This window comes from Ceratotherium simum, chromosome 22, assembly GCF_057802395.1.
Source record: "Ceratotherium simum simum isolate JZ-2026a chromosome 22, ASM5780239v1, whole genome shotgun sequence".
Classification (NCBI taxonomy): Eukaryota; Metazoa; Chordata; class Mammalia; order Perissodactyla; family Rhinocerotidae; genus Ceratotherium; species Ceratotherium simum.
Window position 1 is genome coordinate 28,484,968 of NC_141921.1, and position 27,559 is coordinate 28,512,526.

At 52.8% G+C, this 27,559-nt stretch overlaps 2 protein-coding genes and 1 non-coding gene across 5 annotated transcripts in view; 2 read left to right on the forward strand and 1 right to left on the reverse strand.

Annotated features, from left to right (window-relative positions):
- PTPRU (protein tyrosine phosphatase receptor type U) overlaps positions 1-17,148 on the reverse strand; it is a 79,434-nt gene extending 62,286 nt beyond the window's left edge. For both annotated transcript variants that reach the window (XM_087446412.1, XM_014784071.2), the window contains exons 1-2: positions 17,047-17,148; positions 1,700-1,831 (exon numbers count right to left, since the gene is read on the reverse strand). In XM_087446412.1, coding sequence (XP_087302538.1) covers positions 1,700-1,831; positions 17,047-17,119 — 205 coding nt within the window. In that variant the 5' untranslated portion in view covers positions 17,120-17,148. The remainder of the gene's footprint in view (positions 1-1,699; positions 1,832-17,046) is intronic.
- Positions 17,149-23,694: 6,546 nt separating this feature from the next.
- The window catches only part of MECR (mitochondrial trans-2-enoyl-CoA reductase), a 32,368-nt gene continuing 28,503 nt past the window's right edge, over positions 23,695-27,559 (forward strand). For both annotated transcript variants that reach the window (XM_087446413.1, XM_004425853.3), the window contains exon 1: positions 23,695-23,887. In XM_087446413.1, coding sequence (XP_087302539.1) covers positions 23,712-23,887 — 176 coding nt within the window. In that variant the 5' untranslated portion in view covers positions 23,695-23,711. The remainder of the gene's footprint in view (positions 23,888-27,559) is intronic.
- On the forward strand, positions 25,153-25,256 carry LOC147914106 (U6 spliceosomal RNA). Its single transcript, XR_015555890.1, has one exon. It is a non-coding gene; the product is annotated as a U6 spliceosomal RNA (small nuclear RNA).

Below are 27,559 nucleotides of genomic sequence, written 5' to 3' on the forward strand. Positions count from 1 at the left end.
GAGCACCAAGAGAGCAGAGACGGGGTCTTCTCGCTGACACTGCAGCCCCAGGATCCAGCACAAGGCCCACACTAAATGCTAAATTTCTCTCTCTCCTTTCTCACTGGGTATGTCTCCCCTTGAGAGAGAGAGAGAGAGAGAGAGAGAGAGAGAGAGAGAGGGAGGGAGGGAGAGAGAGAGGGAGGCAGAGCTCACGCAGGGTGGTCAGAACTGTAAGAATTTCAATCTGCCACCTTGTACCTGAATGCCAACCATGTACCAGGCTGACGCTGGGCCCTGGGGATATGGAGATGGCCCACACAGGGTCCCTGCCGTGGTGGGCACCTTGACAGATCATTGTCACACAGGTCAGACTTTGACATCTGCTAGTACAGAAGTCTACAAGGAGCTGAGAGCCCTGCGAAGGCAGAGATGAATGCCCCCCGGAGGGCACAGTGTGAGCAAACACACAGAAGAAGGAGGCAGGGAGGCCTCCAGGAGGCAAGGCGAGGGGTAGGAGATGAGGCTGCAGAGGCCACCTGTGCCAGGTCATGGAGGGCCTCTCTCCTGTTGGTTTCCAGTCCTGGCCCCACCACTGAGACCCTTTGCTGCCCCTCCCTGCACCCTCGACAGCAGGTGCTATCTCAGCCATGCTGTGAGCTGAGCAGCAAAGGCCCTGGCCCACCACTGTGACGGGGTGAAGGGAGGGGGTCCGTAGGCTGTCCAATTCTGGGGTTCCCTCAACAAGCCCATGTGGCTCTCACACTGTGCTATGTCCTCCAACCCAGCCTTTAGCAGTAATAAAGTTGATAATTTGGCCTCCATCTGTCTTATCCTTTTCTTAATTTCCAGTTGATTCTGCACCCAGTGAAGAGGGATGCTAGTGTTTGGGGCCCCTCAAATGCCTCCAACAATAGCAACTAAACATTAATTGAACCCCTACATGCCATCCCTGTGTTATGCACCTTATATACATTATTATCTAATAACCCTATGAAATGGATTATTGTTGTCTCCATTTTAAGAAAATGGAAGCTCAGAGAAGTGAAGTGACTTGCCCAAGGTCACCCAGCTGGTAAAGCGATGAAGCCAGGATTTGAACCCCAGTCTTCCTGATTCTGGGACCAGTGCTCTAGGGTCCATCAACAGAGTAGGAGGTCAGTACTAGAATCCACGTAATTAGTCTCCTGACTCCCAGTCCAGTGCTCATGATGCCAAAAGTGCCCCCTCCTGAAATAGGGGCAGAGCAAGGTAGAAGTTTGGAAGGACCTGGGACTTCCAAGAAGAAGGGGGCAGAGGAAGGAAGGTTTTACACACGTCCAGCCCCCAATGTTACTGCCCTGTCGCATCTTCAAGTACTAAGGAGACCAGGATTCAGGGAGAAGAGAGCCTCCCAGAAGGTGGAGGATTCAGGACGACCTGGCAGGAGTAGCGCGGATTCTGAGCTAAGCTGCAAGAGGAGTAATGGGAAGTGGACTTGAATTTACAGCTGTAAGGGCCTTTGATTACCTGAACCTGCACCCATTTCACAGGTAAAACTACCTGCTACACACAATTGGACAGTGTCCAGAGAGCTTCATGTCCATAATATCCTATACATCATTACAGATGCAAAAGCAGATGAGACCCAGAAAGGTTAAGTAATGTACCCAAGGTCACACAGCAGGTGAATAGAAATGGAAGGAGACAAAGGGGGAATGGCGATTGAAAGTAGGCTCACCGTGGGGCAGGTCTGCAAGAGCCCGGGTACCAGGGTGGATCCGCACTTGCTCCCACTGGAAGTCGTCGTACTGGGCCTGGCTGTATTCACAAGGCACTGCTGGGTCACTCGCCTCCTCGAAGGTGCAGCCGGCTGTGAGTGCAGAACCTGGTTAGCCACCCAGGCCCACCCTCCACCCCTCCCTCTCCTCAGGCCCTCCCCCTACTGCTCCCTCCAACAAAACTCTCCCTCCTCCACCCTCTCCCTCTACCAAGGCCCTCCCTCACTGACCCTTCCCAATACCAAGACCTCCCCCTACGGCCCACTCCCTCAGTGCTCCCCAGGACCCCCCATTGCTCAACCACCCATCAAAGACCCTCCTCAATAAAAACTAGTTATCGTTAGAGCCTCACGACAACTCGTGCGATGAGGACTAGAATTATCCCCATTTCACAGATGAGGAAACTGAGGCCTAAAGAGGCTGCGTGACTTCCTTAAGGTCTCGCAGCCAGTTAGTGATGGATGTGGGATGTGAACGGAGATCTGACTGCTAGTCACTGTTCCATCACCTGCCCCTCCATCTTCCCATAGTGGGCCCCAGGACTAGCAGGGTCATGAATGCCCTAAGCCACCCCTGACAGTATCTCCTTAAAAATAACAACAACGGCCACCAATCCCCGCAGGCCTACAAGCCCGGCACAGGGCTAACCGCTCGAGGTGCAGGTCTCATTCAGGCCTCACGTTCTGAGGCAGGTACTACTATTATTCCCACTTGACAGAAGGGCTAGGGGATGCAGCCATGGCCCAGTCACCCAGCTTAGGTCTCTGCCTGCAGGAACATGACATGCAGAAGCACAGTGGAATGGACACATGTATGACCAGAGGGAGCAAATTCCCATGATTTGGAACCAATATTTACAGTTTAAATGAGAAGGAGGGGCCGGCCCGGTGGCACAAGCAGTTAAGTGCGCACGCTCTGCTGCGGCCCGGGGTTCACCGGTTCAGATCCGGGGTGCACACCGATGCACCGCTTGTCAAGCCATGCTGTGGCAGTGTCCCATATAAAGTGGAGGAAGATGGGCACAGATGTTAGCCCAGGGCCAGTCTTCCTCAGCAAAAAAAAGGGAGGATTGGCATCAGATGTTAGCTCCGGGCCGATCTTCCTCACAAAAAAAAAAGAGAGAGAGAGAAGGGGAGGGCGGAAGAAGGGACTGAAAGGGATGGCAGGCCTCCGGTTCGTAATGAGGTCCACAGATCTTGGCTAGCACATCAGAGCCCTGAGCTGGGCAGCTAATACACCTGAGGTCACCGGTGGCTCAGAAGGTCACTGACAGCTGGTCCCTGCACTCACTCCAGAGCCTTAATGTCTGGAGCCCCATCAGGGGGCGTCTAAGGCATCTGAGACCCCAGAAAATGCCTGGGCAAGTGGCAAGGAAGCAGGTGCAAACCATGCCAGGCCCTGTCCTCGGTGCCTGCTGCCCACTGGTGCTTCTCCCCATTTGACAGATGAGGGGACTGAGGCTCCGAGGGGTGAAGGGACTCGTCCACAGTATACAGTGGTAGATAAGGGAGTGGGCTTTGGACATCAGGCAGACTTGGGATTGAATCTTGACTCGGCAATTTGCCAAGCCTTGTGACCGTGGGCAAGTCAATTCCCCTTTCTGAGCCTCAGTTTCCCTATCCACAGAAAGATTCAATGCAGGGGTCCACTTGGCACAATACCTCGCACAGGCAAGCACTCAGGAACTAGCAGTTCTTCCCAGGTGCCACCTGAGCCAACATAAGTAACAGAAGCAGGAAGGAACCCATGTCCATCAGAGGCCAAAGCCCATGCTTCCCACCAGAAAAGCCTTCACTATGAGAAGGAGCAAACCTGAGCTTCCCAGTCTCAAGAAGAGGAAGGAAGAGAAACAGACAGTAATGGCAGTCAGCGCCACGTGCGGGGCTGGTGCTCGGCATTTGCACACGCAGCCAGTGACTTCACTTTTAGGAGGCTGTGTTGTTTCATCTATGGCAGGGACTTCCCTAGGTTGGTATGTGAATCACGTGAAGTAGCAAATGGAAACACACCCAGCACAGCCCGGGACAAATGGGCTCGCCATTGTTGCAGGGTCTCCCTTTCCTCTTCTTGGACCCCATCAGAGTGTAAAACAATAAGATGTGGGCATGAGGCTGGCACCAAATGGATAGGACAAAATAACAGAAGCCTCTCTCCAGAGCTGGGCCAGACCTTGTCTGAGCTCTTTGCCTCTTTGTGTGAAAAGCCCTGGTCAGCATCATGCCCTGTGGCCTGTAGGAGGTAGGTTTTAACACCATCTGTGCTGGGAAGGCCTCAGTTCTCCCTCTAGAAAATGACCCACAGCACAGCAGAGAGAGATGACATGGCCAATAGGGATCGTTAGGGAGGGCTTCCTGGAGGAGGGGACAGCTGACTTGATTGAGCCTGAGTTGAGTCTGCTGCTGAGAGTCTTAGCTAAGGCCTCCCTGAGGCACAGGGATTGCCAGAAAGGGAAGCCCAGGACCTAGAGCCCTGGCTGGGGCTCGGGCCCTTCCTGTTCCTTTACAACTAACAAGGCAGCTGCCCCAGATGTCTCACCTACGGCCCTGGGGTGAGCCTAGGAGTGCTAGCTCCTTGGCTTCCTCCTGCCCATCCTAAGCCAGGCCATATGACCTGCCAGGACTCCCAAACTGACTGACCTGGTCAGAGGGACCCCCAGACCATCTGACCTTAGCCAGTGTAACCCCCCGATTGACTGACTTCAGTCATATGATCCCCAGACTGACTGACCCAGGTCAGTGACCTCTAGACAGACCGACCTCAGCCAGTGCAGCCCCTAGTTGATTGTCCCTGGCCAGAGTGGCCCCAGTGTCATCCAGATAACTGCCAGACCATCTGACTTCAGCCAGAATAACCACCAGACAAAGTGACCCCAGACCAGCTGACCCTGGCCAGAGTGACCCCTGACGTCTGCCAAATGACTTCTACCACTGGTCTCAGCCAGGCTGATCTTCCCCATCTAGAGTGACCCCTTAGGCAGACGACTCCCTCTCCCTGGTCCATGTCCATCCCCAGCCCTGTGTCTCTGGGCCACGTCCAATTCCGGCCACAGCCCTTAGAGGCCAGGCTCCCCAAGGAGAGCCCCACCCCGACCTCCTCTCCAATCCATGCTGGGATGGGAACAATCAGCCCTCCCAGGCCCTGGGAAAAGCCCCATCCCCTCCAGTCTGGATGGCTCAGGAGCCAGGAGCCCCAAAGCCAGGTCCCAGCTCCTGCTAGAGACCCAGCTCTCGCTGGAGGCCACCAGCCCAGGGGGAAAAACTAGATCAGACTTTGGCTTCAGAGCAAGAATGGTAGCAGGGAATCCCTCTCAACTCCATCAACGCAGACATGGGGGCAAACATACACAAGCATGTCAACACCAACACGAGGGGGCTGCCACTCACCTCCATGACTACCTGTGCCGTGACCTCTCAGAGTAAATCAGAAGGTAGGAACCACTATTATTCCTATTTTACAGATGGAGACTGAGGCACAGAGAGATGAGGTGGCTTGCCCAAGGCCTCACCATAAGTCCCAGAAGCTGGGATTTAAGTCTCCCATCTTTATTCAAGGAGACTAGGCACAAACCAAATAAGGCCCTGGTATTTTGCTGGCCATGTGTGCTAACTCAGCTCCATTCACGGGACATTTGTTCACTGACAGTACAAATCAGGTCCCTGTTGGCACCACTAGAGGACAGGATGGTTAAGACTCTGCCCTGCCCTCAGGGACCTCCCAGTCTGAGCAGGGGTGAGGGAATGAGACAAGGCAGAGAAGGGTCAAGGCCACAAGGGAGCCAGGGGAGGAGAGTGGGTACAGAGGAAAGACTTCCTGGAGGTGGGTGCGTCTGAGCAGAGCCTGGAAGGGTGGGGATCATTCTGGCCAGTAGAGATAGGGGAAGGGCATTAGAAGCAAAGGGCCCAGCAACAGCTAAGGAAGGTGGTGAGTAAACACAGTTCGTCCAGGACACAGAGAGGAGCGCAGACTGGCTGAAGCAATGAGAGATGAGACCAGAGGGAGGGTCCATCAGGGAGGCCTTAAGTGCCAAGGTGAGAAGTTTGGCCTCATTTTGAATTAAGAAGCCACAGTAGTTGTTTGAGCAGGGGAGTGCCTGGATTCAGATGAAACAAGCGACACATCCTATAAGCCATCCAAAGGAAAGGTGGCTTCTCCAGAGGGCACTAGAGGATCAGGAGTGGCACAAGCCACCAAGAAGTTCAGAGTCAGATGCCAGGAACTGGTGAGGAAAGGGGCCTCAAGTCTCCGTCCCAGATGCAAACAGCACACACTCCAATCACACCCAGAGAGACACAGAACACAGCCCCACACTCAGATGTTCACACACATACTCACTCCCTTCCTCCAGCCTAGTCCAAGCCTTGGGGACACAGTTTCAGCTGGGCTGGGGACAGGAAAAAACCAGGCCCCTCTCTGGGTACCCCATCTCTGCTGGGGCCTCCCTGAGAGGGTGGGCTGAATCAACCCAGGACCCCCACCAGCTCCCCCAGCCTCAGCTCAGACTGGCCCAGCTACATTCCTCAGCTAATCTCCACAATCTGGCAGGCGGTTGCCTGAGCAACCGTCAGCCACAATTTGGGAAGGCAGGAGGATGGTTTCTCCACATCCGGCTGGGCTCTGGATGGAGTGATGTAAGGGGCAAAGCAACCCCTGTGGGAGGAGCCAGAGCCTGGGAGGGGGTCTGCCTGGTGCGAGCCCGGTGTGAGGGTCTGCACCTCTGTGTGTGTGTGTGTGCTTCCATATGCTGACGTGTGTGTGCGCACACGCGCGCGTGTGTGTGTACACGGCTGTGAGAGTGACAGCCTGGTCCTGACTTGTGAGTACTCAATCGGGAGGCAGGAGACCTGGATCTAATTCCTGCTGAGCCTCTAACTCCCTGTGTGACCTTGGGCGGGTGATTTGCCCTCTCTGAACCCCTGCTTCCTCACCTATGAAATGAGAAGGGTGACCCAGGTGACCTCTAAGGCCGCTCCAGAATTCAGAATTCTGATTCCATTTGTGTGAGCATGCATGTGAGCAAGAATAATTTGAGGGAAGAGAGAGATCCTATGGGGAGAGGTATGTGAGGGTGAGCCTGGGTGTCTTGAAGCGAGGGTTCTCCAGGCAGTGTGCTGTGAAGTTGGGGGTGTACAGATGTACATTTACATACAGAGGTACATGCGCATATTCAGTGATAAGCATTTGCCTCAAGGGGGGTGCGTGTATGTGGTGGGGTAGAGGGGAGTTGTGCGTGTGTGCGCACGTGCACGTGTGTGTGGGAGCACCACAAGCATATGAGCACCAGACTTTCCTCCCGACCAGACAAGGACTGGTGCTCTGCGCCAACCAAGCCTGCCAGCCTCCACCAGTGTTTTCTGAAGACCCTAGGTAAACAGAGTCTGTTTGCCATGAGATTTTTCTTCCCTTTGGTTTGTCAGTAGAACATCCAGTTCCCAAGGGTGGCCCCAGGAGAAATAAAACTTCTCCCAACAGATTACAAATTTAGGGGCTGGGATCACACCCAACCCCAGGCACAGCCCCAACCCTGGCCTGGGGAACCCAAACACAACCTCAATGACAATGCAGGTCTATTTCATCATCCAAAGCCACACCCTATCGAGGTAGCCCAGCCGCACCCTGGAACCAACACTGGCCTCAGCCCTGGACGTTCCTGCCCAACCCAGCCCTATTCCATGTTCACCCCAATTACAGCCCCATCTCAGGCCCGTCTAACCCCCACCTCCTCCCTTCCTGAGGTCAGGGACTGTCTCTTATGCCTTCGAGCCCCATCCCCAAGCTAGACTTATTGACCCCCTGATCCCAGCTAGTCTGACCCCAACCAACCCCACTCAGGCTCAGGACCACGACTCCAGCCCAGAGTCCTGGCCCAGCCCACCCCCCTGCTCTCCTGGCCCAGATCAACACACCTGGACCTTGGCCAGGGCTCCCTGGAGCTGTCGTCCAGAGCCCTGAATAATTGATAAGCAATTAATTAAGGGCAGGGCTGGCAGCTATATGCCCACCTTCAAATCACCAAGGGTTTAGCACACTGCAACCAGGAGGATCAGCCAGGGCCAGGCCACAGGGAGGGAAAGTTGAGCTAGTCCCCCTACAGGGACCAGCACAGAGCCCAAGGATGCCTACATCCTCCATCTCCACTGAGGACAGAAGGAAGCCAACCATAGCAGGGGAAACTTAGGCCAGACCCACTCCTCATCTCCCTGATCTGTATGCAAACCTCACCTGCAGTTGGTGGTAGGGCTGCCGTATGGCATTATAAGAGGAAGGCACGGTGGCCAGGTTAACTCGATAGGTGTATGGAAGAATGCCAAGGAGGTAAGTCCAAGCCTTCCTAGTTCTTTTCCCTTCCCAGATGCTAGCACAGGACAAGGCACACAGTTGGCGCTCCATGAATTCTCACTGAAGGATGTGTCCAGAGGAGGCATGCACAACAGAACAGAGATACAGGGAAGAGAAGGATGGGGTGTGGGGCAGAAGGAACTGCTGGCTGTGGAGACCCAGTCCAGTATGCAAGCTCAACAGAGTCCCAAGGAGCAGAGTAGGTGACAACTCCAGGGCAGGGGTAGAAAGTGGCACAAAAGGAAGTGCAGTGAAGATGCCGCGTGGAAGCGTGAATTCAAGGCAAGGGCTCTGGGTGTGAAATCCAGTAGAGTGCACACAACCCAACAGTGAGCAGGTACAGTGCAGGGCAGAGGCCCAGGGCGGTAATCCTGTGCAGTGCGCAGATGCAATGCTGGGTCCTGTGCAAAGGCACTGCCCACAAAAACCCAAGCCAGTCCTGAAGCCCAACAAAGTGGCCCCAAGCTGCAGTGGAGAGATAGACTCCCTGGGCAGTGTGCAATGGGGGCAGAAGTGCAGGCAGTGAGGATGCTTGGTGCAAAGATGTTGCTCAACTGGGGCTGCCAACGGAAACCTGGGAAAGGGTACCAGCCGACGCCTCAGTGGTAATACCAAGAAAGGCCAAGATACCACAGGGGGCAGCGTTACAGCGGCAGTGGTGCAGCGTGCACGGCCAGGCCAGCAGAAGGCACAAATCCGGTGCAGTGCAGCCAAGCAGTGGAACAGAAGGGCTATGTGAGGCAAAGGTGCACTGTGTTGGTGCAGAGCAACGGTGGAATGCAGAAGGACTCTGCCAGAAACTCAGGAAAGTCCACATACCCCATGCAGTGCACAAGTGCCCTGCAATCATGCAGTGCAGTACAGAGATGCCATGTGATGCAAAGATGCAGTGTTGTATCATGCCATCTGTTGGCACAGTGCAGTGGTGCATTGCTAGGAGCTATGCCCAAATCCCAGGAGAGTCCACAAACCCAATGCAACAGTGACGCCCAACAGAGTAATGCAGCATAGAAGAGAGGTGCAATGACACGAAAGACAGTACAACCGCAGGATGGAGATACACTACAAAGGGACAATGCAGAGGTGGAGCGCACAGACACCAAGAGAGTTCACAAGGCCAATGCAATGCAGAATCCCAGCACAGGCATGCAGTGTGGGGCTGAGAAGCAGTGCAGCGCAGGGATGCAATGCAGGGGCCCAGTCCTGAGGTGCTGGTCCAGGAACCCCAGATAGCGCACCCCCAGAGCAGTCCAGAGCCGTAATGCAGCACCATTATTCGTGTAAGACAAAGATGTGGCACACTGCAAAAGTGTTGTGAGGAGGGTTGCACGCACCTCCCTGTGAAGCACTGGAGAGCAGGGGAGCCCAGACCCCGGGGAAACCCTGTACCTGCAGCTCTGCCGGACTGGGCTAGCTATCCCATGCGGCGGAGGCTGAGGCCTCATCATCTGCCCTGTGGGCTTCACCCCACCTCATCTCCTGGCACCAAAATCTTCCACCCCAATGACTCTCCAAGGGCACAGGATGAAGCCAACGCCGCCCATGGGACAGGCAGCCAGAACTGAGCACATTGTCCAGGTATTTATATCCGAGCAGGGCTCCAGCACGTTGGCAGGCAAACAATGAATTCAGATCCTGCTGAAAAGCTTTTGGACAATTAAAGCACATCCCCTGGCCCCCAGCCAAGGGCAGGGTAGTGCGGGGCAGGACAGAGGAGAGACAGAGAGGGAGACCTACTGGATTAAGCCCTGATACAGGGAGGGCAAAAAGTAGGATGAACAGGGAGAGGATGTGAAAGGAGAGCCAGACCCAACCAACCTGGCTGGTTACTCCAGCGCCCCCCGCCACCATCACCCCTCCCAGGTCTGGATTTCATCAGGAGCCAAGAACAAACTTTTCCGAGCACACAGGACGCAGCACGTATACACATGCACTTAATAATAGTTAACACCTACACAGTGCTTACTATGTGCCAGGACCTGTTCTAAACTATATACATATGTATATAAAATATATCCTCACGGCAACCCCACACAGCGTGTTCTATTATTATCCCCATCTCACAGAGGAGAACACTAAAGGCCCAGAGAGGTCAAGTAACTTGACTAACAGTTACGTGGCCAGTAGTGGGGGAGCCAGGATTAGAACCCCAATGGCCTGGCTCCTGAGCCCACGCTCTCAACCACCACACTCAAGGTCAAACACATGATTACACACATGCACAACCACAAGGGTGCACACATACACACATGCACACAACCTGAGCAACGTATTTCCCACTTTCTTAGCTGAGACACACCTATCCTTTCCAGATAGATAGGTTTCTGACACCTCCCAGTTGTCACCCCTTATCCCTCAGCTGTCCCACATCCCCCTTCTCTCCATCCCCCATTTGTCCCCGAACCCTCAGCTGTTCCCCCAACACCACCTGTCCCCTCATTCCCAGCTGTCCGCATCCCCAGATATATCTTCATCGTTAGTTATCTCCCATCCCCCAGCTGTCCCCCATCCCCCAGCTGTCACCCCACCCCCATCTGTGACCTTGCCCATCAAATAGTCCCAACAACACCCCTTCCCAATTTCCCCATCCCAATCATTCCCCGCCACTTCTATACTCAACTCCAAAACCTCAGTAACCCCCCTAAGCCCCCTTTCTTCTCATCCCTTCTGGTTCCCCACTAGGTCCTGGGGTCTGCACCCTGGGAATCTGCCCAAGACCTCCTGACTCATCCAGTAACAGCCTCCTCTGAGCTGTCCACCTCAGGAGTCCTCCCCCAGCCATTCTGCAGGCAATGGCAGCCCCTGCCCAGAGCCAACCAAGGGGGCATACTGGCCTCCATCCATGACTGCCCTCCGGAGCCCCAGCCCCACCCTCCACCCACTCCGAGCCTTCTCTGGGTACCTGGGGGCTCACACGGAAGCAAACACTGAGTGGGCACCTGCCATGTACATGGCCCTGGGGACAGCAGACGACAAAGACCCAGCCCAGCCCTCAGGGGGCTCCCATCCTAGAGGGGAAAGAGACTGAAAACAGCAGCAGCACGCTGTCACAGTGCATGATGGCAGAAATCTGATCACTGTGCCCGGAGGGGTCTGAGAAGGTTCCACTGGGGAAGTGACATGGGAGCTAGATTCTGAAGGCTGAGCAGTAGGCAGGCCCTTACGAGGCAAGAAGGGTGGGAGGGGCATTCTCCACAGAAGACCCAGCACGTGCAAAGGGAGAGAGGAGTGAAAGGGCCTGGAGGGTTCTGGGAGCAGCACTGGCCTGGTGATCCTGGGTCATAGGTGGATAGGAGGAGTGGGGTCAGGGAGGAGAGGCCTAAACATGAAGCTGTCAGGGGCTGGGTCGTGCAGAGCCCTGCCTGTCATGTTAGGGTTTGGGTTGTGTCCCCTGGGTGCTGAAGAGCCTTCAGCTTGGGGCAAGGGAATGCAGCATCCTATGTCTGCCTGAGAGAGGTCACTCAGGTCACAGGGTGGTGGAAGCACTGGAGGGCTGATGGCAGAATGGAGACCAAGGAGGAGGCTACTGCAATAGTCCAGGCAAGAAATGATGGGGCTGGGGAGAAGGGGACATGATTCAACACAGCCTTCTTCAATGGCTGCTGAGTGATGGTCTGTCCTGACCAACTCCACTCCCTGAGGTGTCCAGGCCTCGCTAAAGACGCTGCAGGCCTCACACCTCTAGACCAGCACTGTCCATAGAACTTTCTGCCATGATGGAAATGCTCTTTACCTGCACTGACCAATACAATAGCCACTAGCAACATGTGTTCTTGAGGACTTGAAATCTGGTTGGTGAGACTGAGGGAATGAATTTTTATTTTGATGAATTTTAACTAATTTAAACTTAATAGCCACATGTGACTAAGTGGCCACCGTATTAGAGAGCGTAGGTAAAGAACATTTTCATCATTGTAGAAAGTTCTATTGAAAGTCGGCTCTAGACTAACTGCAGAGAAGCAGAATGACTGGGGCCTCCTCCAGATGCTCCTGGCCTTGGGGTCTGAAGGGAGACCAGGAGGCAAGCCCAAGGGAAGGGGGTGTCACAGGCTAAGCTGGCACAGCCCCAGTCTCTGGTGACAGCTGGGCACAGTCAACAAGACACTCCCACCCAAAATATGCACACCCCTTTCTTGGAGACATACACAGCTAAACACACAAATAGACACGCTGACCACAAGACACCCCACAGCCAGAGTCACAAACACCTCGATACTCCAATGCATGGGTACCCCGTTGCTGGATACATAGATCCCCCACACTCAGACATCCAGACACTTGGGTACCCCAGACCCCCAGGCACCTGGACAGCCCCACATCTGGACACAACGCTCCTGCACTTGAAAACCCATTACCCTGAGGATTCCCAGACACCTGGACACACCCACCTCCAGATCAGAGACACTGGGACATCCTTATGTTGGCACACCCTGATCCTCCACACCCTGGTACTGGGACGCCCACACCTAGATACTGAGACACCGCCCACTGAAAGAGCTCAGCACCCAAACTCCAGGAATTTGACACTTGGGTACCCAGACACCCTAGCATCAGGCTCCCCAGGGATCAAAGCAGCTGGTCGCCTCTCTACTCCAAACTCAGACCCTGCCACACGGGGTAAGCAGATGGCTAGACATCCTGACAGGCCACACATATGTCCTGTGCCCCAGGCTACAGTCGTACACACAGAGACACCCCCACTCTGACTGCCCAGGTGCCAAGATCACACCCGCACACACCTCAGTGGCCTCCCCCAATCCCACCTGCAGGGGTCACCAGAGGGAGCAGCTAGGCAGCCAGGACAGAGGCTGTGACCCTACCTGCCCACTCCAAGATCTGGGACAGAGGACTGAGGGAGGGTCTCTCCCTCCTGACACAAGGCCCTCCCTCTCTCCTCCCCAGAGGCTCAGACTGACGGTTGGGACTCGATGCCTCTCACTAACTGCCAGGGCCTCCCGCACAAAAGGCTGACACTGGGGGCTGGACAGGCCCTGCCAGCTGCTGGGGGTGGGGCTGAGGGCAGACGGAGGCAGTGCTGGCAGCTGGGAGAGGGGCTCGCAGGCAGAGACCTGCTCCCTTCCTCTCTGCCAGGGACTTAACCTCCCCAACTCACAGCTCCCAGATGACACTCTACGTGGCCTTTTCACACATAACACCATCCCCCAAAAGAATTTTCCAGATTCCTGGAGGGAAACCTGTTTCTTTAATCTACTTACATGGAGTCAGTGCGCCCCCATCTGGCATCTCCAGCCTAGAACTTGACCCACTGGACTTCATTCATTCTTTCATGCCACATATATTTACCCAACATGAGTGGGCCAGGCCTGTGCCTGGCACTAAGGATTCAAAGGTGAACTAAATACCCAGTCCCTGTCCTCACAGAGCTCACGGTCTGTAAGGGAGAAAGGACCAATACACTGTAATTACAATAATTACAATGCCATGAAAAAATCCAATCAACTCCCACCCTTCCTTCCTAGGCTAGAACAGGGAGTAACCAAAGAAGACTTCAGGGAGGAGGCGATGTCTAAGCTGAGGCCTGAAGGAGGAGCAGGATTTCACCAGGCAAAGAGGTGAAGTTAGAGAGTTCCGGAGAGAAAGCACAGCTTGTGCAAAGGCCCAGAGAGGAGATGGCAGGCAATGGGCATTTTGGGGCTATTGGTAAGTGGTCAGACTGGCCAGAGCATAGGAGGCAAGGGGCAAGGAGAATGAAACAAGATGCGGCTCAACAGGCAGGCAGGGGCTAGAGTAGGCAATGGCTGAGGGGGAAGGCCTGAACCCTGAAGGCTATAGGGAGCCTTCACAGGGTTTCACGGAAGATCCCTGGCACCATGGAGAGAGGGATGGAGGGATGGAGGTGAGAGATGCTGAGGATGGACAGAAGGGGCAGACAAGAGAGCTCTTGACAGGGCATAGGGGTAGGATGCAGCAGGATGCAGGGAGAGCGGCTTAGAGGAGGGAAGAGAGTTGAGGGAGGAAGGGGCGCACAAGGCCCCCCCTGCAACTCTAGCTAACCCAGCCCTCATGAAAAGGCTGCCTTCAAGTCTAGCTTAGCTGATGAAAGCAGGAAAGGATGGAGGCATGCCCTGAGCAAGCAGGGGGCCCACCCTGGATTTTCCCCGACACCTGGGCTGGGCACAAGGCTGCCCAGGAGCTCAGCACCCCCGCTCTGGCCACTCTCTCCGCTTCCTGCCAAGTCCCCTCCCTCAGCCCCAGGGAGAAGGGCCAGCTGCCCAGACAAGCCTTTATTGCCCAACCTGAAACCACTGGGCAGCCTCTCCCTCATTCCTGCTGTCCACAACTCCAGCAACCAAAAGGACAAAGTGAGCTAGAACACAGTGGAATAAATTACTGCCAGATTTGCATGGCTCGGAGACATCACACACCCATCCTCGGTGGGGCAGGGACTCAGGAGGCATTCAGGGAGCTGGGCAACTCTACCCAGATTCGGGGCGAGGGGAGATCCCATCCCTTCGACTAAGGGCTTCTGAACTAAGCTCTAACAGTAATAGCTACAAGAGGGCCAGGAACTTTAGAAGTGAAGTGACTTGCCCAAGGTCACAAGGACAGCAAGTGGCCGAAGCAGAATTTGACCCAGATCCCCCTGGCTTCACATCATGCCTCTGGAGCTCTGTAACAGTCCTCAAAACCATCTTTTGTTCCCTGACACTCACAGATAGAGCCTTCCTTTACAATTTACGGAGGACCATAACCATTATTAGGATGCCCATCAGGCAGATGAGGAAACTGAGGCTCCAAGAAAGGAAGTAACTTGCTCAAGGTCTCAATCCCAAACCTCAGTTCTTGACAATCGCCCTGCTGGCAGGAGTTGGGGCACGTGAGGGTTCTTGGAGTCAAAGTGAAGGTGGCAGGAGTGGGGAGAGTGTGGTACCCCTCGGGTTGGACCTCAGGGTGGGGGAAGGAGCGAATTTGCTGCAGGACGGGAGGGGGTGTGGGGCAGGATAGGGAGGGAGGTAGCCTCGGTGTCCTCTGGGGCACCAAGAGCTCAAAGCTAAAGCTGTGTCCGATGCCCCCGGGCCGCAGGGCCAGGCCCCAGCTCGAAGCCAGCGGCAGGAGTCCAGGGAGCTGCACCGGAGAGGCCTAAGGGGCAGCGGGGCGAGAAGTCCACTCGCGGGAGGCCAGTTCTCCGAGGCCGGCGGCCTGGAGGAGTCTCTCCCGGACCGAGGCGGCTCCGGCACGCGTTTCTGCTCGGATCCCTGCCCGGTGCGTGTCTCCCTGTTACTCGGGGCCCGGGTACCGGGCTGGAGCCGCCCAATCGGTGGGGAGGGGGGAGCTGAGGCCCCCGGGAGGAGGACCGGCCACCCCTGCCCAGAGGAGGGGTCGGGAGCGACTCCACTGGAGGGGGCCACAGTCTGGGATCCCAGGCCTCAGGGTGGGATGTGGGGGCTTTGGGGGGGGGGGGCTGGAATACAGACACACACACACACAAACACAAAGCAGACACACGGTCCACAGCACATATGGACACACAATCACCAGCTCCGGATACACACATTCAGATACGCGATCACACGCACACCTACCACACACACACACATCAAAAGACACCACACTCCCAAACACACCCAGACAGCGCGATCACACAGCAGACAGAAGCACCGAGACACACGCTCACACACGTACACACTCACACACGCGGCGGTCCCGGCCGGCCAGGAGGCCGCACAAACTTGCGGAGCCGAACGAGCGAGTATCCCGGGCGGGAGACCCCGGCGTCCGCGGCGCCCCCTGCGCGCAACGGGAGGGGGCGCCGTCCGGTGGCCGAGAGCCAGGCCCTGCCCGCGCCGGACGTCGGAGCCCCGCCCGGGCACGGCCCCCGCCCGCCGCCCCCGGTGCAGGAGCGCCCGCCGGCCCGGCCCTCCCCGCGCCGCCGCCCCTCTCCGCGCCGGGCCCTCCCCGCCACCGGCCCGGGCGCCCCGCAGCCCCGGCGCCGCCTCGGATCAGCCGCCCGCCAGCGCCGCGCGGAACTTGCGAAACAACAAACAGCCCGACATGTCGGAGTCGGCGGCCGCGGGGTCCCCCTCCTCCCTCCCGAGCCTCAGGCCCGGCCCGACCGGGAGGCGAGGGGACGCCGCCGCGACAACTTGTCCGGGGCCCGCGCGCCACACACGCACACACGCGGGACACACACACACATCCTGCCACCGTCCCCTCGGGCGGCCCCGGGCCCGGGCACACACAGCCACGGCCCAGGCGCGCACCACACTCGCAACATTCCTGGACACGCAGCCAGCACGCACGGACACACACACACTCACATCCGCTCCAGACACGCTCCTACACACGCATTCCCGGCACACTTGGCATTCACTCGGACCCACGCAGCCCCCGGCGGCGCACACCCCCAACCCCAGACACTCGCACACGTACACATCGCGCACACACAGCGCACGGACACACACGTTCCGGACCCGTTCCCACGCCTTCACACACGTACACGCATCACACAAGCACACACACCACACACGCGTTCCCGAATCCACAGAGGACTCCGGGCCACACGCATAACACAGACACACAACAAACAGCACTCCCGACTATGGCATACAAAATGCAAACAAATGCAACACATTAGCAGATACAACTCTGGCCACACAACCAAACTCAGATGCACACACAACAGACACACAGCCTACTTGGCCGCACAAACACTACTCACAGGCAGACACACAAGACACAGCACACACCCAATGCCTCGATGCACACAACATTCACCCCAACATACTCGTAGACACACAACACAGCACCTTTTCTTGCACACATAACTCACAGACACACAACATTCGCAGACACACAACACCCTAAGCATACGATCGCACATCCAACACAGACACACACAGGGAGCAGGCTCGTAACGCCGGGTCACCCAACACTCACACTTTCTTCCGAGATACGCCACGGGCCCCGGGGGCTCCGCGGGGCAAGCTCGGTCCGACCGACGCGCGCTTACCTGCAGGAGTCTCGGTCTCCGGCGCGCAGAGCTGGAAGGTGAGCGCCAGGACCAGAGCCTGGGCGCGGGCCATGGTGCGCCGCCGCCTGCCCCGGGGCCCGGCGCGGGGAGCGCCGCCGCCGGAGCCCGAGCCGAGCCCGAGGCGAGCCAGAGCCGGAGCGAAGCGGAGCGGCGCGGAGCGGGACTGGCGCCGAGTCCAGAGCGGGAGCCCAAGCAAGCGGGGCGCTGACGTCAGGCCCGGCCGCGCGTTCCGCGGTCTCGGGGCGCCCCCTGCTTGCAGCTGCTGGCAGCCGCGCGCGCTGCTGCCGGGTCGGATCTCCAGCGGCTCGGGTGCGCCCCTCCCCCACTCCTGCACCCCTGCCTGGAGGTCCTGGGCTGGGCCTGAACGTCCACCCGCCTCTAAAACCCGGCACCGACGTTTTCAAGCGAGCACGCTCACTGCCCCTGCCTAACTCTCGAATAGTGCTCTCCGGGACACAGACCCAAAGACACCGGGGCACCAGGTACCATCTGATACTTGAATCCCCTCTACCTAGGCCCCTCCAAATGCACATTCATACATACCTCCAAAGACAGGGCTCTCATCACCTACCACGAGTGGGTGGTTGGGTTTTTGGAAATGCCAGCTTTTAGAGTTGTTGGTACTATTCCTTTATTATCCTTTCAATGTCCATGTGATCTGTAGTGATGTCTCCTCTTTCATTTCTGATATTAATAATTTGTATACTCTCTCTTCGTAGTTAGCCCAGCTAGAGGCTTATTGATTTATTGATCTTTTTAAAGAACCAGCTTTCAGTTTGATTGATTTTTCTCTATTGATTTCCTGTTTTCAATTTCACTGATTTCCGCTCTGATTTTTATTATTTATTTTCTTCTGCTTCCTTTGGGTTTAATTTGCTCTTCTTTTTCTAGTTTCCTAAGGCAGAAGCTTAGATGATTGGTTTTAGATCTTCCTTCTTTTCTAATACATGAATTCAGTGCTATAAAATTCCTTCTAAGCACAGCTTTCACTGCATCCCACAAATTTTGATAAGTTGTGTTTTCATTTTCATTTATTTCCAAATATTTTTAACTTCTCTTGAAGTTTCTTCTTTGGCCTTTGTGTTATTTAGAAGTGTGTTATTTAATCTCCAAGTATTTAGGGATTTTCCCAGCTACCTTTCTGTTATTGATTTCTAGTTTAATTCCATTGTGATCTGGGAGCAGACATTGTATGAGTTCCATCCTTTTAAACTTGTTAAGGTTGTTTCACGGCCAAGAATATGGTCTGTCTTGGTGAATATTCCATTTGAGCTTGAGAAGAACGTATTTTCTGCTGTTGTTGGATGAAGTAGTCTATACATGTCCATTATATCCAGTTGATTGATGGTGTTGTTGAGTTCAACTATGTCCTTACTGATTTTCTGCCTGCTGGATATGTGCATTTCTGACAGAGGGGTATTGAAGTCTCCAACTATAACAGTGGATTCATCTATTTCTCCTTGCAATGCTGGCTTTTTTTAAGTTTTTCCTTTTCATGCCATGAAGTCCAACTCCTCACTAATTCGCAAGGTCCTAGTCTACCCTCTGGTTATACAGATTAAGTATATTTGGGCCTCTACCCAGTACAAGCTCTTGTGCAATAACCACAAGCTAGTTGTCCATTACTGTGTAAGACCAGGCACTTTCTATGTGCTTTACCCACGTGGACTCATTTAATCCTCATCACTATTATTCCCATTACACAGTTGAGGAAATTGAGGTCCAGAGAGAGAAGGTGACTTTTCCAAGTTATGCATTAATATGTGGCAGCACCAAGATTTGAATCAAGGCCATCAGGCTTGACTTGAATAGGGGCTGAGACCTGCCTCCCTTTTGGAACAAATCAACAATACCAGATACTGATTCATTTACTCAACAATTACTATAAGCCAAGGTGGAGAATTAAATAGACAAACATTCCTACCCTCGTGGAGCTTACATTCTAGTGCTAAAACAAGAACAACAAACAACTGAAAAAAGCAAATTCTCTGGTATATGAGACAGTGATGTACCAGAGAAATGGGGAGAAACAGCGAGGGAGAAGGGGATTACTACAGTTTTAAACAGAGCACCTACTATGTGATATATTCATTATTTGTCTCCACCTCTAGAACACGAGTTCCCTGAGGGCAAGGACTTGGTCTTGTACGCCAGTGCTTGGTGTCTGACATGTAGTTGGTGCTCAATAAATACCGAATAGATAAATGAATGAATATAGACATGGACCTTGCCTTCGTGAAGCTTTCATTCTAGGGGGAGAGACCAACAGCAAACATGCAAGTAAATATATAATTACAGTCTGAGATGTGCACTCTAAGAGAAATGGATGGAGTGTTGTAATAAATAATGGGAGGGGGTCTACTTTAGCTAAAGTGATCTGAGAAGGATTCCCTGAGGAAGTGACGTGGTGACATCTGAGCTGAGACCTGAAGCATGAGAAGGAACCAGCAAATCAGCGGGGAGGAACACTGTAGCCAGAGGGGACAGCCTATGCAAAGGCTAGAGCTGTTGGGTTTGAGGAACAGCAAGGCCAGGGTGGCTGGAATGGAGTGAGTGGGGAGGGAAGGGGAGCCAGGTGCAGCTGGAGAGGCCAGCAGGCCCTACCGTTCGTGCAAGAAACTATGGGTCTTTGGGTTAAACCTTAAGAGCAGTGGGAAGCCATTGGAGCATTAAGCAGAAGAGTAAAAGTTCCGATCTCTCATTTTTTAAAAAATCTCCCAAGCAGCTGAGTGAAGAACAGATTGTGGAAGCAGAGGGACTTGTGGGCACATGGGTCTAACTAGCAGGCAGTGACACTGGACAGAGCCCAGGGGTTGAAGGTGTATCCAGGCCCTCCCTACATATGCACTGTGCACTGCCTCCACTCCTGGCCGGCTCTGCACTGAGGCTGGCACATCTGAGGTTGCTCTGGGCCTAAAGGAAGCAGGACTGAAGGCTCCCAGGCTCTAGGTCTCCTCTCTTGTGAGCACTGATGAGCTCCAGGCTGAGCCAGGGAAGGGGCCAAAGAGACAGCAGGCAAGAACCAGAGACAGAGAATTAACCAGACAGAGAGTCACAGGGAGAGAGAGACAGAAACAAGAAAAGGTGATGGGGAAGAAATGGAGACAGAGAGATGCTGGAGCAGAGAAGAGACAGAAAGGACCAGCCAGAAAAGGAAACTCGAGGAGAGAAATCTGGAGAACAGAAGAAGCAATCAAGGATGCTGCTGTTTGCAGAGGACTCTTGCAGGACGTCATGTTGAGAATTTACCACTGATCCCATTTTTTTGGATATGGAAACTGAGGTTCAGAGAGCATAAGACATTTGTCCAAGGTCACACAGTTAAATAAATGGTGAACCAGGACTCAAACCCAGGCCTGACTGATTCCACCCCCTTCACTCTTTGTGTAGGGGAAGTCTACAGGGCAGAGACTGTGATGGAGGGAAGGACAGAACACAAGCAACAGGTGGACAGATGAAAAGGAAACATTCTGCTTCACTTGAAAAAGACCACAAACTTCCATAATCCTTAAGAGAAGAGGGAAGGGAGAAGGAAAGTCCTGGCCTGGAATGACCCGCCCAAATCTAGGGAAAAGGAGATGGCACCACAGACAGGGCCAGGCCATGAAGAAATTCCATTACCTTCAACTCATGGAATATTTATGGCACTTACCCTGTGCCAGGCCCCATATTGGGTGCTAGCGCCTTGGAGATGCACCACATGTGCCCCAATCTTGCCGGAGGGAGAAGAGGACACATAAATAAATAAGAGACTGTGTCCTACAGGCCAAAACACCAATCCAGAGAAAACATAAAGGCAGCAGGCATTGACTCAGCCTAGGGGGTCAGGAAACAACATCAAAGAAATGACATCTGAACCTGGAGTTTCCGGGGTAGGCAAGGCAGGGAAAAGCATTTCAAGCAGAAGGAGGAGCCTGAATAAGGGCACAAGACATGGAAGAGCTGGGAAAGGTGGGTATCAGGTATGGTTGGATCATAGGCTGTGCACAGTCCAACAGCAGGAGATAAAGACAACGTGGGAGTCAGTACAGAGTCTTGAGTGCAAGGCCAGGACAGTCGGACTTGAACACCTCCATTAGTAGTTCTCAAACTGTGCCCCTAGAGGAACCCAGGTATTCCTCAAGCCAAGCTGAGGGGTTCTGCCATTGAATTAAAAGATAGCCATCTTTTTCTAATTTGCAAGAAGGCAGATTAATTACAATGAATAGAATTTTCTTTGTTTGAAGGTGTTTTTCCTCCATACATTTTTCTGAAGACTTTAGTACACGTCAATAGTGTGAGAGAATGATAGAGTTAGCATAGAATCATAGTTTTGCTTTGTTTTGTTTACAATTTTAAGTTTAATATATCAATAGTTTATGGTGTTCTACAAATAACTGTGGCTTCTGGTTCTCCCTAAATATTGGGGAGTCATGGAAGGACTTTAAGCAAGGGAAAGACAAAATGTCATCTTTCTGTTAAAAAAAAATTATTCCGGAGGCCTGAGAAAGACGGAATTGGGGAGGGAGAGACAGGGGAGAGGATCTCAGTTAGGAAGAAGGCTGTTGATATCATTCAAATGAGAGCTGATGGCCTGGACGGAAAGTGAGGGCTATCAGGATGGACAGATGGACTAAGTCTAGCCCCAAGGAGGAAGACCTGCTGATGAATCTCCAGGCTTCCTGGCTGGCCTGCCCAAGGAATTCAGAGGAGCCAATTTGGTAGAGAAGACAATGTCAACAGCTCAGTGTCCCCTAGGGAGTCTTCCAATGGAAGTAGACCCGTGTGTCACCATGAAAAGAGAGGATAAGCAAGACTGAGTAGTGTGTGTGTGGGGGGGGGGGGGGCCAGGTCTTTTCCCCATCATGGGACACCAACTTTCTTTAATAATAAAACCAAGTACAAACATTTTTTGAGCTCGTGCTATGAGCCAGACCCTAGTCTGTATTTTTACACGTGATATTTCTCATTTGATCTTCACAATAACCCCCAATATCATTTATTAAATGCTTTCACGTGCCAAGCATTGTGCTAAGCACTTAAAGTGAATAACATCTCACTTGATTCACACAACAACCTTGAAACGGATACTACTAGTTCCCTCATTTTAAGGATAAGGAAATGGAGACACAGAAAGGCCACGTGACTTGTCCAAAATCAAATGGCTGGAGAGTGGCAGAGCCAGGACTCAGCCAGTGTTGCCAGAATCCCGCGCCTGCCCCCTTCATCACAGCACTCGGCCTTCTCTTCCTCAGAGGAAAGGCTCTGAGCTGGCAGGCTTTGGGTCAATAAAATCCAGAGAAAGGAACTCTTCCTTATCTTTCAAAGCCCTGGCTCAGTGTTTCTCCAAGTCTGTTCCCTGGGCCACCTGCCTTGGAATATTCTCGAGAGCTTGTAAGAAATATAGATTCCTGGATCCCTCTCCAAGATTCTAATTCAGTAGGGGTGGGTGAATGCAACCTCGGGTGACTTTTATGCAAATTGAAGATTTTGAGTCACAGGACTGGCTCCAACAGCACCTCCTCCAAGAGCCCCTACCCCACCCCCCACCCCCAGCCCAGAGCACCTCTCTCCTTCAGACTCCAACAGTGCCTTCCCTCCTGCTCTGACGTTCAACTGGAGTTTTTGTTACGCTCATGTCTTCTTTCCACTAAAAATATGATCTAGCATCTTCACTGTGCTACATCTTTTTACAAAGTACTTCCACTGTCCCACTCAATCCCTTTCTACACAGTGAGCATTTTGAGAGGAGTTCATCCTCCTTGAGATCCCTCCGTTATATCTGAACACACTTAGCTTTTTACAATGTGCTCTCCAGCCCCTTATTCTACTCTTGCATCCAATCTTTAATAACTTTATTTATTTATTTTTCCCCCAAAGCCCCAGTAGATAGTTGTATGTCATAGTTGCACATCTTCTAGTTGCTGTATGTAGGACGAGGCCTCAGCATGGCCAGAGAAGCGGTGCGTCAGTGCACGCCTGGGATCTGAACCGGGGCCGCCAGCATCGCAGTGCACGCACTTAACCGCTAAGCCACGGGGCGGCCCACCTTACAACAATCCTGAAGGAGGTATATTTTCCCCATTGTACCGACGAGAAAGCAGACTGGGAGTTTCAGCCACTGCCGAAGGTGGCCCAGCTAGGAAGCAGCAGGACTAGGATTTGAACCTAAATCTTCTAACTCCAAGCCCAGCGCTCTTAGCTCCACATCAGTTTACATCTTCTAAACTCAGTGTAGGGAAGTAAGCTTGGCCTCCTATGCTGTTGGAGAGTAGTGGGGATTAAATGAGATGATGCCTTAAAGGGCCTGGCACAGTGAGCACTGAATAAATGGTGGGGAGGAGAAACTGAGGCCAGGGGAGGGTAAATGACTTCCCCCAAATCAAACACCAAATCGCAGACTGTAGCTTTAGGCCAGTCCCAGACGCTCCTTGGGAGATCAACTTTGGCAGGCTCGGATTCTGTGACTCCCTCTAGACCCTCCACCGCCCATCCCTCGCTCCCCGCGCAGTGTCACGAGGCGCCACCGCGCGGGCAGCGGAGGAAGAGAATGGCCCTTTAAAAAGAGCAAGGGGCGTGGTCACGCGGCGGGGCGGGGCGCAGGCGCGCTGTCGCGGGAAGATGACGTGTCCTGGGCGTCCGGCTCTGAGTCGACTGGAAGGAGCATGTGGGTCTGCGGCGCGCTGTGGGGGGCGCGAGCCTCGGCCCGGCTGCAGCGGAGGCTACGCCCCGCTTCGGGCCGCCGCCGGCCTGCCGCCGCCTCCTACTCCGCCTCTGCCGAGCCCTCCCGGGTCCGGGCGCTGGTCTATGGGCATCACGGGGACCCGGCCAAGGTCGTCGAGTAAGAGACGGCGCCGAAACGGGGCCAGGGGACTGGGGTTCCTGGAGTGTTTTAAGACGGGCTGTGGAGAAGGGGGAGTGGGAAGGGAGGGACAGGGTCCAGGGAAGAAGGCAGAGAATAATAGGACCGAAACTGGTCCCAGGGCATGTTTGGTAGCTCAGAAAGCCCGAGCTTCGAAGACGTTGGAGACCCGAGAGGCACAATTATAAGGGTAATAGTGGCTGACGTTTATTGATCGAGTACTATGTGTCGGGCAATCCCTGTGTAAATGGATGCTCTCGTTCCTCGTCACAACAACCTTTTGGGTGGGTACTTGATCTAGCCCCATTTTGCAGATGAGAAAACTGAGGCATAAGAGGTAAAATCACTAGCTCAAAGTCACAAAGCCAGTAAGTGGCAGAGTCGGAATTTGAACCCAGGTCTGACTGTCTGATCTGCCCGAGTTCTTACCCTCTATTATTTGGGGGGAGGGAGGATTTTCAGAATATTTTTGCGTACATTTGGATCTTCACTTCTCAGTAAAGTAGGTCAGAGATCATTGTTTCCATTTTACAGAGGGCAAGGGACTTGTCCGAAGTGATACAGCTAATAAAGATTGGAACAGGGACGGAAATCCATGGCTCGTGACTCCTATCTCGTGTGATTTCCTCCCCGCTGCGCTGTATATGTGCCTTTAACTCGTTAAAAAGAGCTCCTGTTTTGGAGCCATACAGACCTAGGATCAAATACAGACCCAGGCTCTTAGTAACTCTTTGATCTTAGACAAGTCACTCAGCCCTTCTGAGCCCTCATTACTTTTATAATTATGTTCTCCTAAAATTCTGTTGGATCTTAATCCATGATTTTTTCATGTGGCTGATAAAAACAGTATGTGAATTGTCAGCCATTATAAATCTGCACATAAGTGACTACAGCCATTCAGAAGGGCTATGGGGTCACTTATTGGAGCTAAGGTGAAAGCACTGGTCTGGAAATCAGAACATGTGGGATCCAATCCTTGCCCTCCCTGTCCTAGCTGTGTGTGTTTGGCAAGTTACTGAGGTTCTCTGAGCCTTGGTTTCATCATCTTTAAGAATGGAGACAATACAGTCGTAGCTCATAATGCTGATCAGCTGAGATCAACCTAATGTGCTCCACCAAAAAGCACCTGTGTACCTTCCTGCACTCCCTTGTTTACAACTCTTTGATTCCCACCAAATGGTTTGATTGTTTTCCAAAGGATAAGCAAACAGGGAATTATTTTCTTGATTAAAATACAGGCTCGAGTGCTCACTTCAGCAGCACATATACTAAAACTGGAAAGACACAGAGATTAGCATGGTCCCTATGCAAGGATGACACGCAAATTTGTGAAACATTCCGTATTTTTACTTTAAAAAATATATATATAAGCTACATGTTTTGACAGCCCAAGGGTATAAGCCTCAGGTAAATTCAAGGTCATGCACTCAGCCTAGCCACATCCAGCCTTAGAGCATTTGAAAAGGATATTGTGAAGACACATCAGTCAATAAAGCCCAAATTGTATGTTGATCATAGGTAATAAATCACCATGTTGGGAAGACATCTCCCTGAGGACTGTGCTGTAATGAGCTGGTAAAGCGCTGGGGAACACTCCTTTTCCAGGAATGCCCCCCGAATGGGAACGATGTAGTGCCTCTCTCACACGCTTGCAATTTATGTGTCTGGGGAAGGACTTGCCGCAAAACAGGTGCTCCAGAAATGTTATTAAATCTATCTAATTTTGATAAGCACACCTTTTATTGAGTTCTTTGGTGATGAGGAAGGCATCTCTGCTGTTCAGGGACCCTGAGGAAAGGCCTGAGTAGGTTAGGCAGCTGAGTGCAGTTGCCTCCAGATTGATCCCCTCCTCTTGGAGAGCCAGGGAGGCTGGAACAGACTGGTTGCAGATACCACTTAGGAAAAGACAGTTCCCCTGTCTTCTTGTGTGGAACCTTAGTAATTTCCCAGAAGTTCAAAACATGATACTTCCATGAAGCATTGTATTCAACCTTGGCTTCACATCTCAGTCACTTGTGGCACTTTTGCAAACTATATATTCCCAGGTGCCACTCCTGAGGTACCTGATAGGGCTAGGATGGCCCTGAAATCTGTGTTTTTTAAAGTTCTCTGAGTGACTCTAATACCCAGGCCAGAGTTGAGAACCTGTGGCTGTGGATTGTCAGGTAGGCAATAATTCTCCCTCTGCTCCAAGAGCAGCTTGCCCTTCTGACCCAGATTCAGGCGACTTGACTTGTTCGTGTATGGACTGAGGCTAGAGGCTGGGGTTCTCTTCTTTGTAGTCATGTCTTAGCAGGTTTAGGGTAACCACACTGTCACAGAAAGAATCAAGTGTCCTTTAAACATCCTGATGACTGGGTTTGTGGGTCAGGTTACACCAAGTAGGGTCATGGAACTACGGCGAGTCCAAGCAGAGCATTTCCCAGACTGGCATGGTTTGTGATGCTCACACTGTGGGCCAGAGCTCTGGGAGCAGCAGGAAGGGAACGAGGAATGGTCTGCACAGGTCTAAGGGGTTGCAGAGCTCCTCAAAATGAGGCCTCCAGGGACCTCCTGTTCTCATGTCAGTGTTCTGAATGTCCCGCTCTTCATTCCTGTTGACGTCCAAACATTCTAGCTCTTCACTCCTCTACTAAGCCTTTTTCCGTGGTCTCTTAGAGTTTCTTTTCCCCCCAAAATGGATTCCCCTAAACAAACACTCGGGCCTTTTTTATCTAAAGGATTGAACTGCTGATCTAAGTGAAGTAAGAATGTGCAGGAGAAAATGACAAACAGGAGAGTTTGTTTCAAACATTCTAGAAATTTCAGAGGTCCCCACGGCCATTGCCCCTTGTGCAGAGTTCCGGAATCTCTATCAAATAGTTCTCCAGAAAGTCCGACATCTTCTTTCCTTTTGTTCCTGAAAGTCTCCTTTCAGAACTTTGCATTCTCTGGGTCTTATGGTAAAAACAGCTCTCATTTCTTGTACACCTACTGTGTGGCAGGCATTGGGCTAAATTCTCCACATGTATTATGAAATTTAAAAATCACAATAACCCAGTTTGGTCATTGTTATCCCCATTTTACACACAAGGGAACTGAGGCTCAAGAAACTTGAAGATCACTTGCCCAAGATCATACAACTGTGATGTCCCTTTATTAAAAGTCTTTGATATAGACATAGACCTGAAGAAACAATGACAGTCATCTCAGATGTTCTTTTGAGAATGAGATGGAGTATAAAATTGGGAATAGGAAAGGTCAGAAGAGGTGAAGGTGAAATTATAGGTCATTCCGGTGACCCCAAATCTCTACTCTTCATAAGTAGGGCAGCCCCACCCTGGGGAAGATGGTAAGAATTCTGTCCTCTGTCTCCTCCCCTTTTTGGGTTCGTGACGCTTTCGTAGAGCAGCATCCTGGTCATCATGGCTTTCTCACCTGTCTGCTGTTAGCACAAGATGAAACGAATCTGGGACACCCTTGGACACACCCATTCTCTCAGCCAGGTAGACTTTGGGGGAGCAGGGGATGGGGACCCGGGCTATGTAGCTAGTGAGTTCTCACTGTAGGGCACTGTTTACTTTCAGGGGATTTCTTTTTTACAGTTGATGTCAGTGTTTAAAACCAAAACTCTATGCAGGTGACATGGTTTTTAAACCAGAATTATAGTAC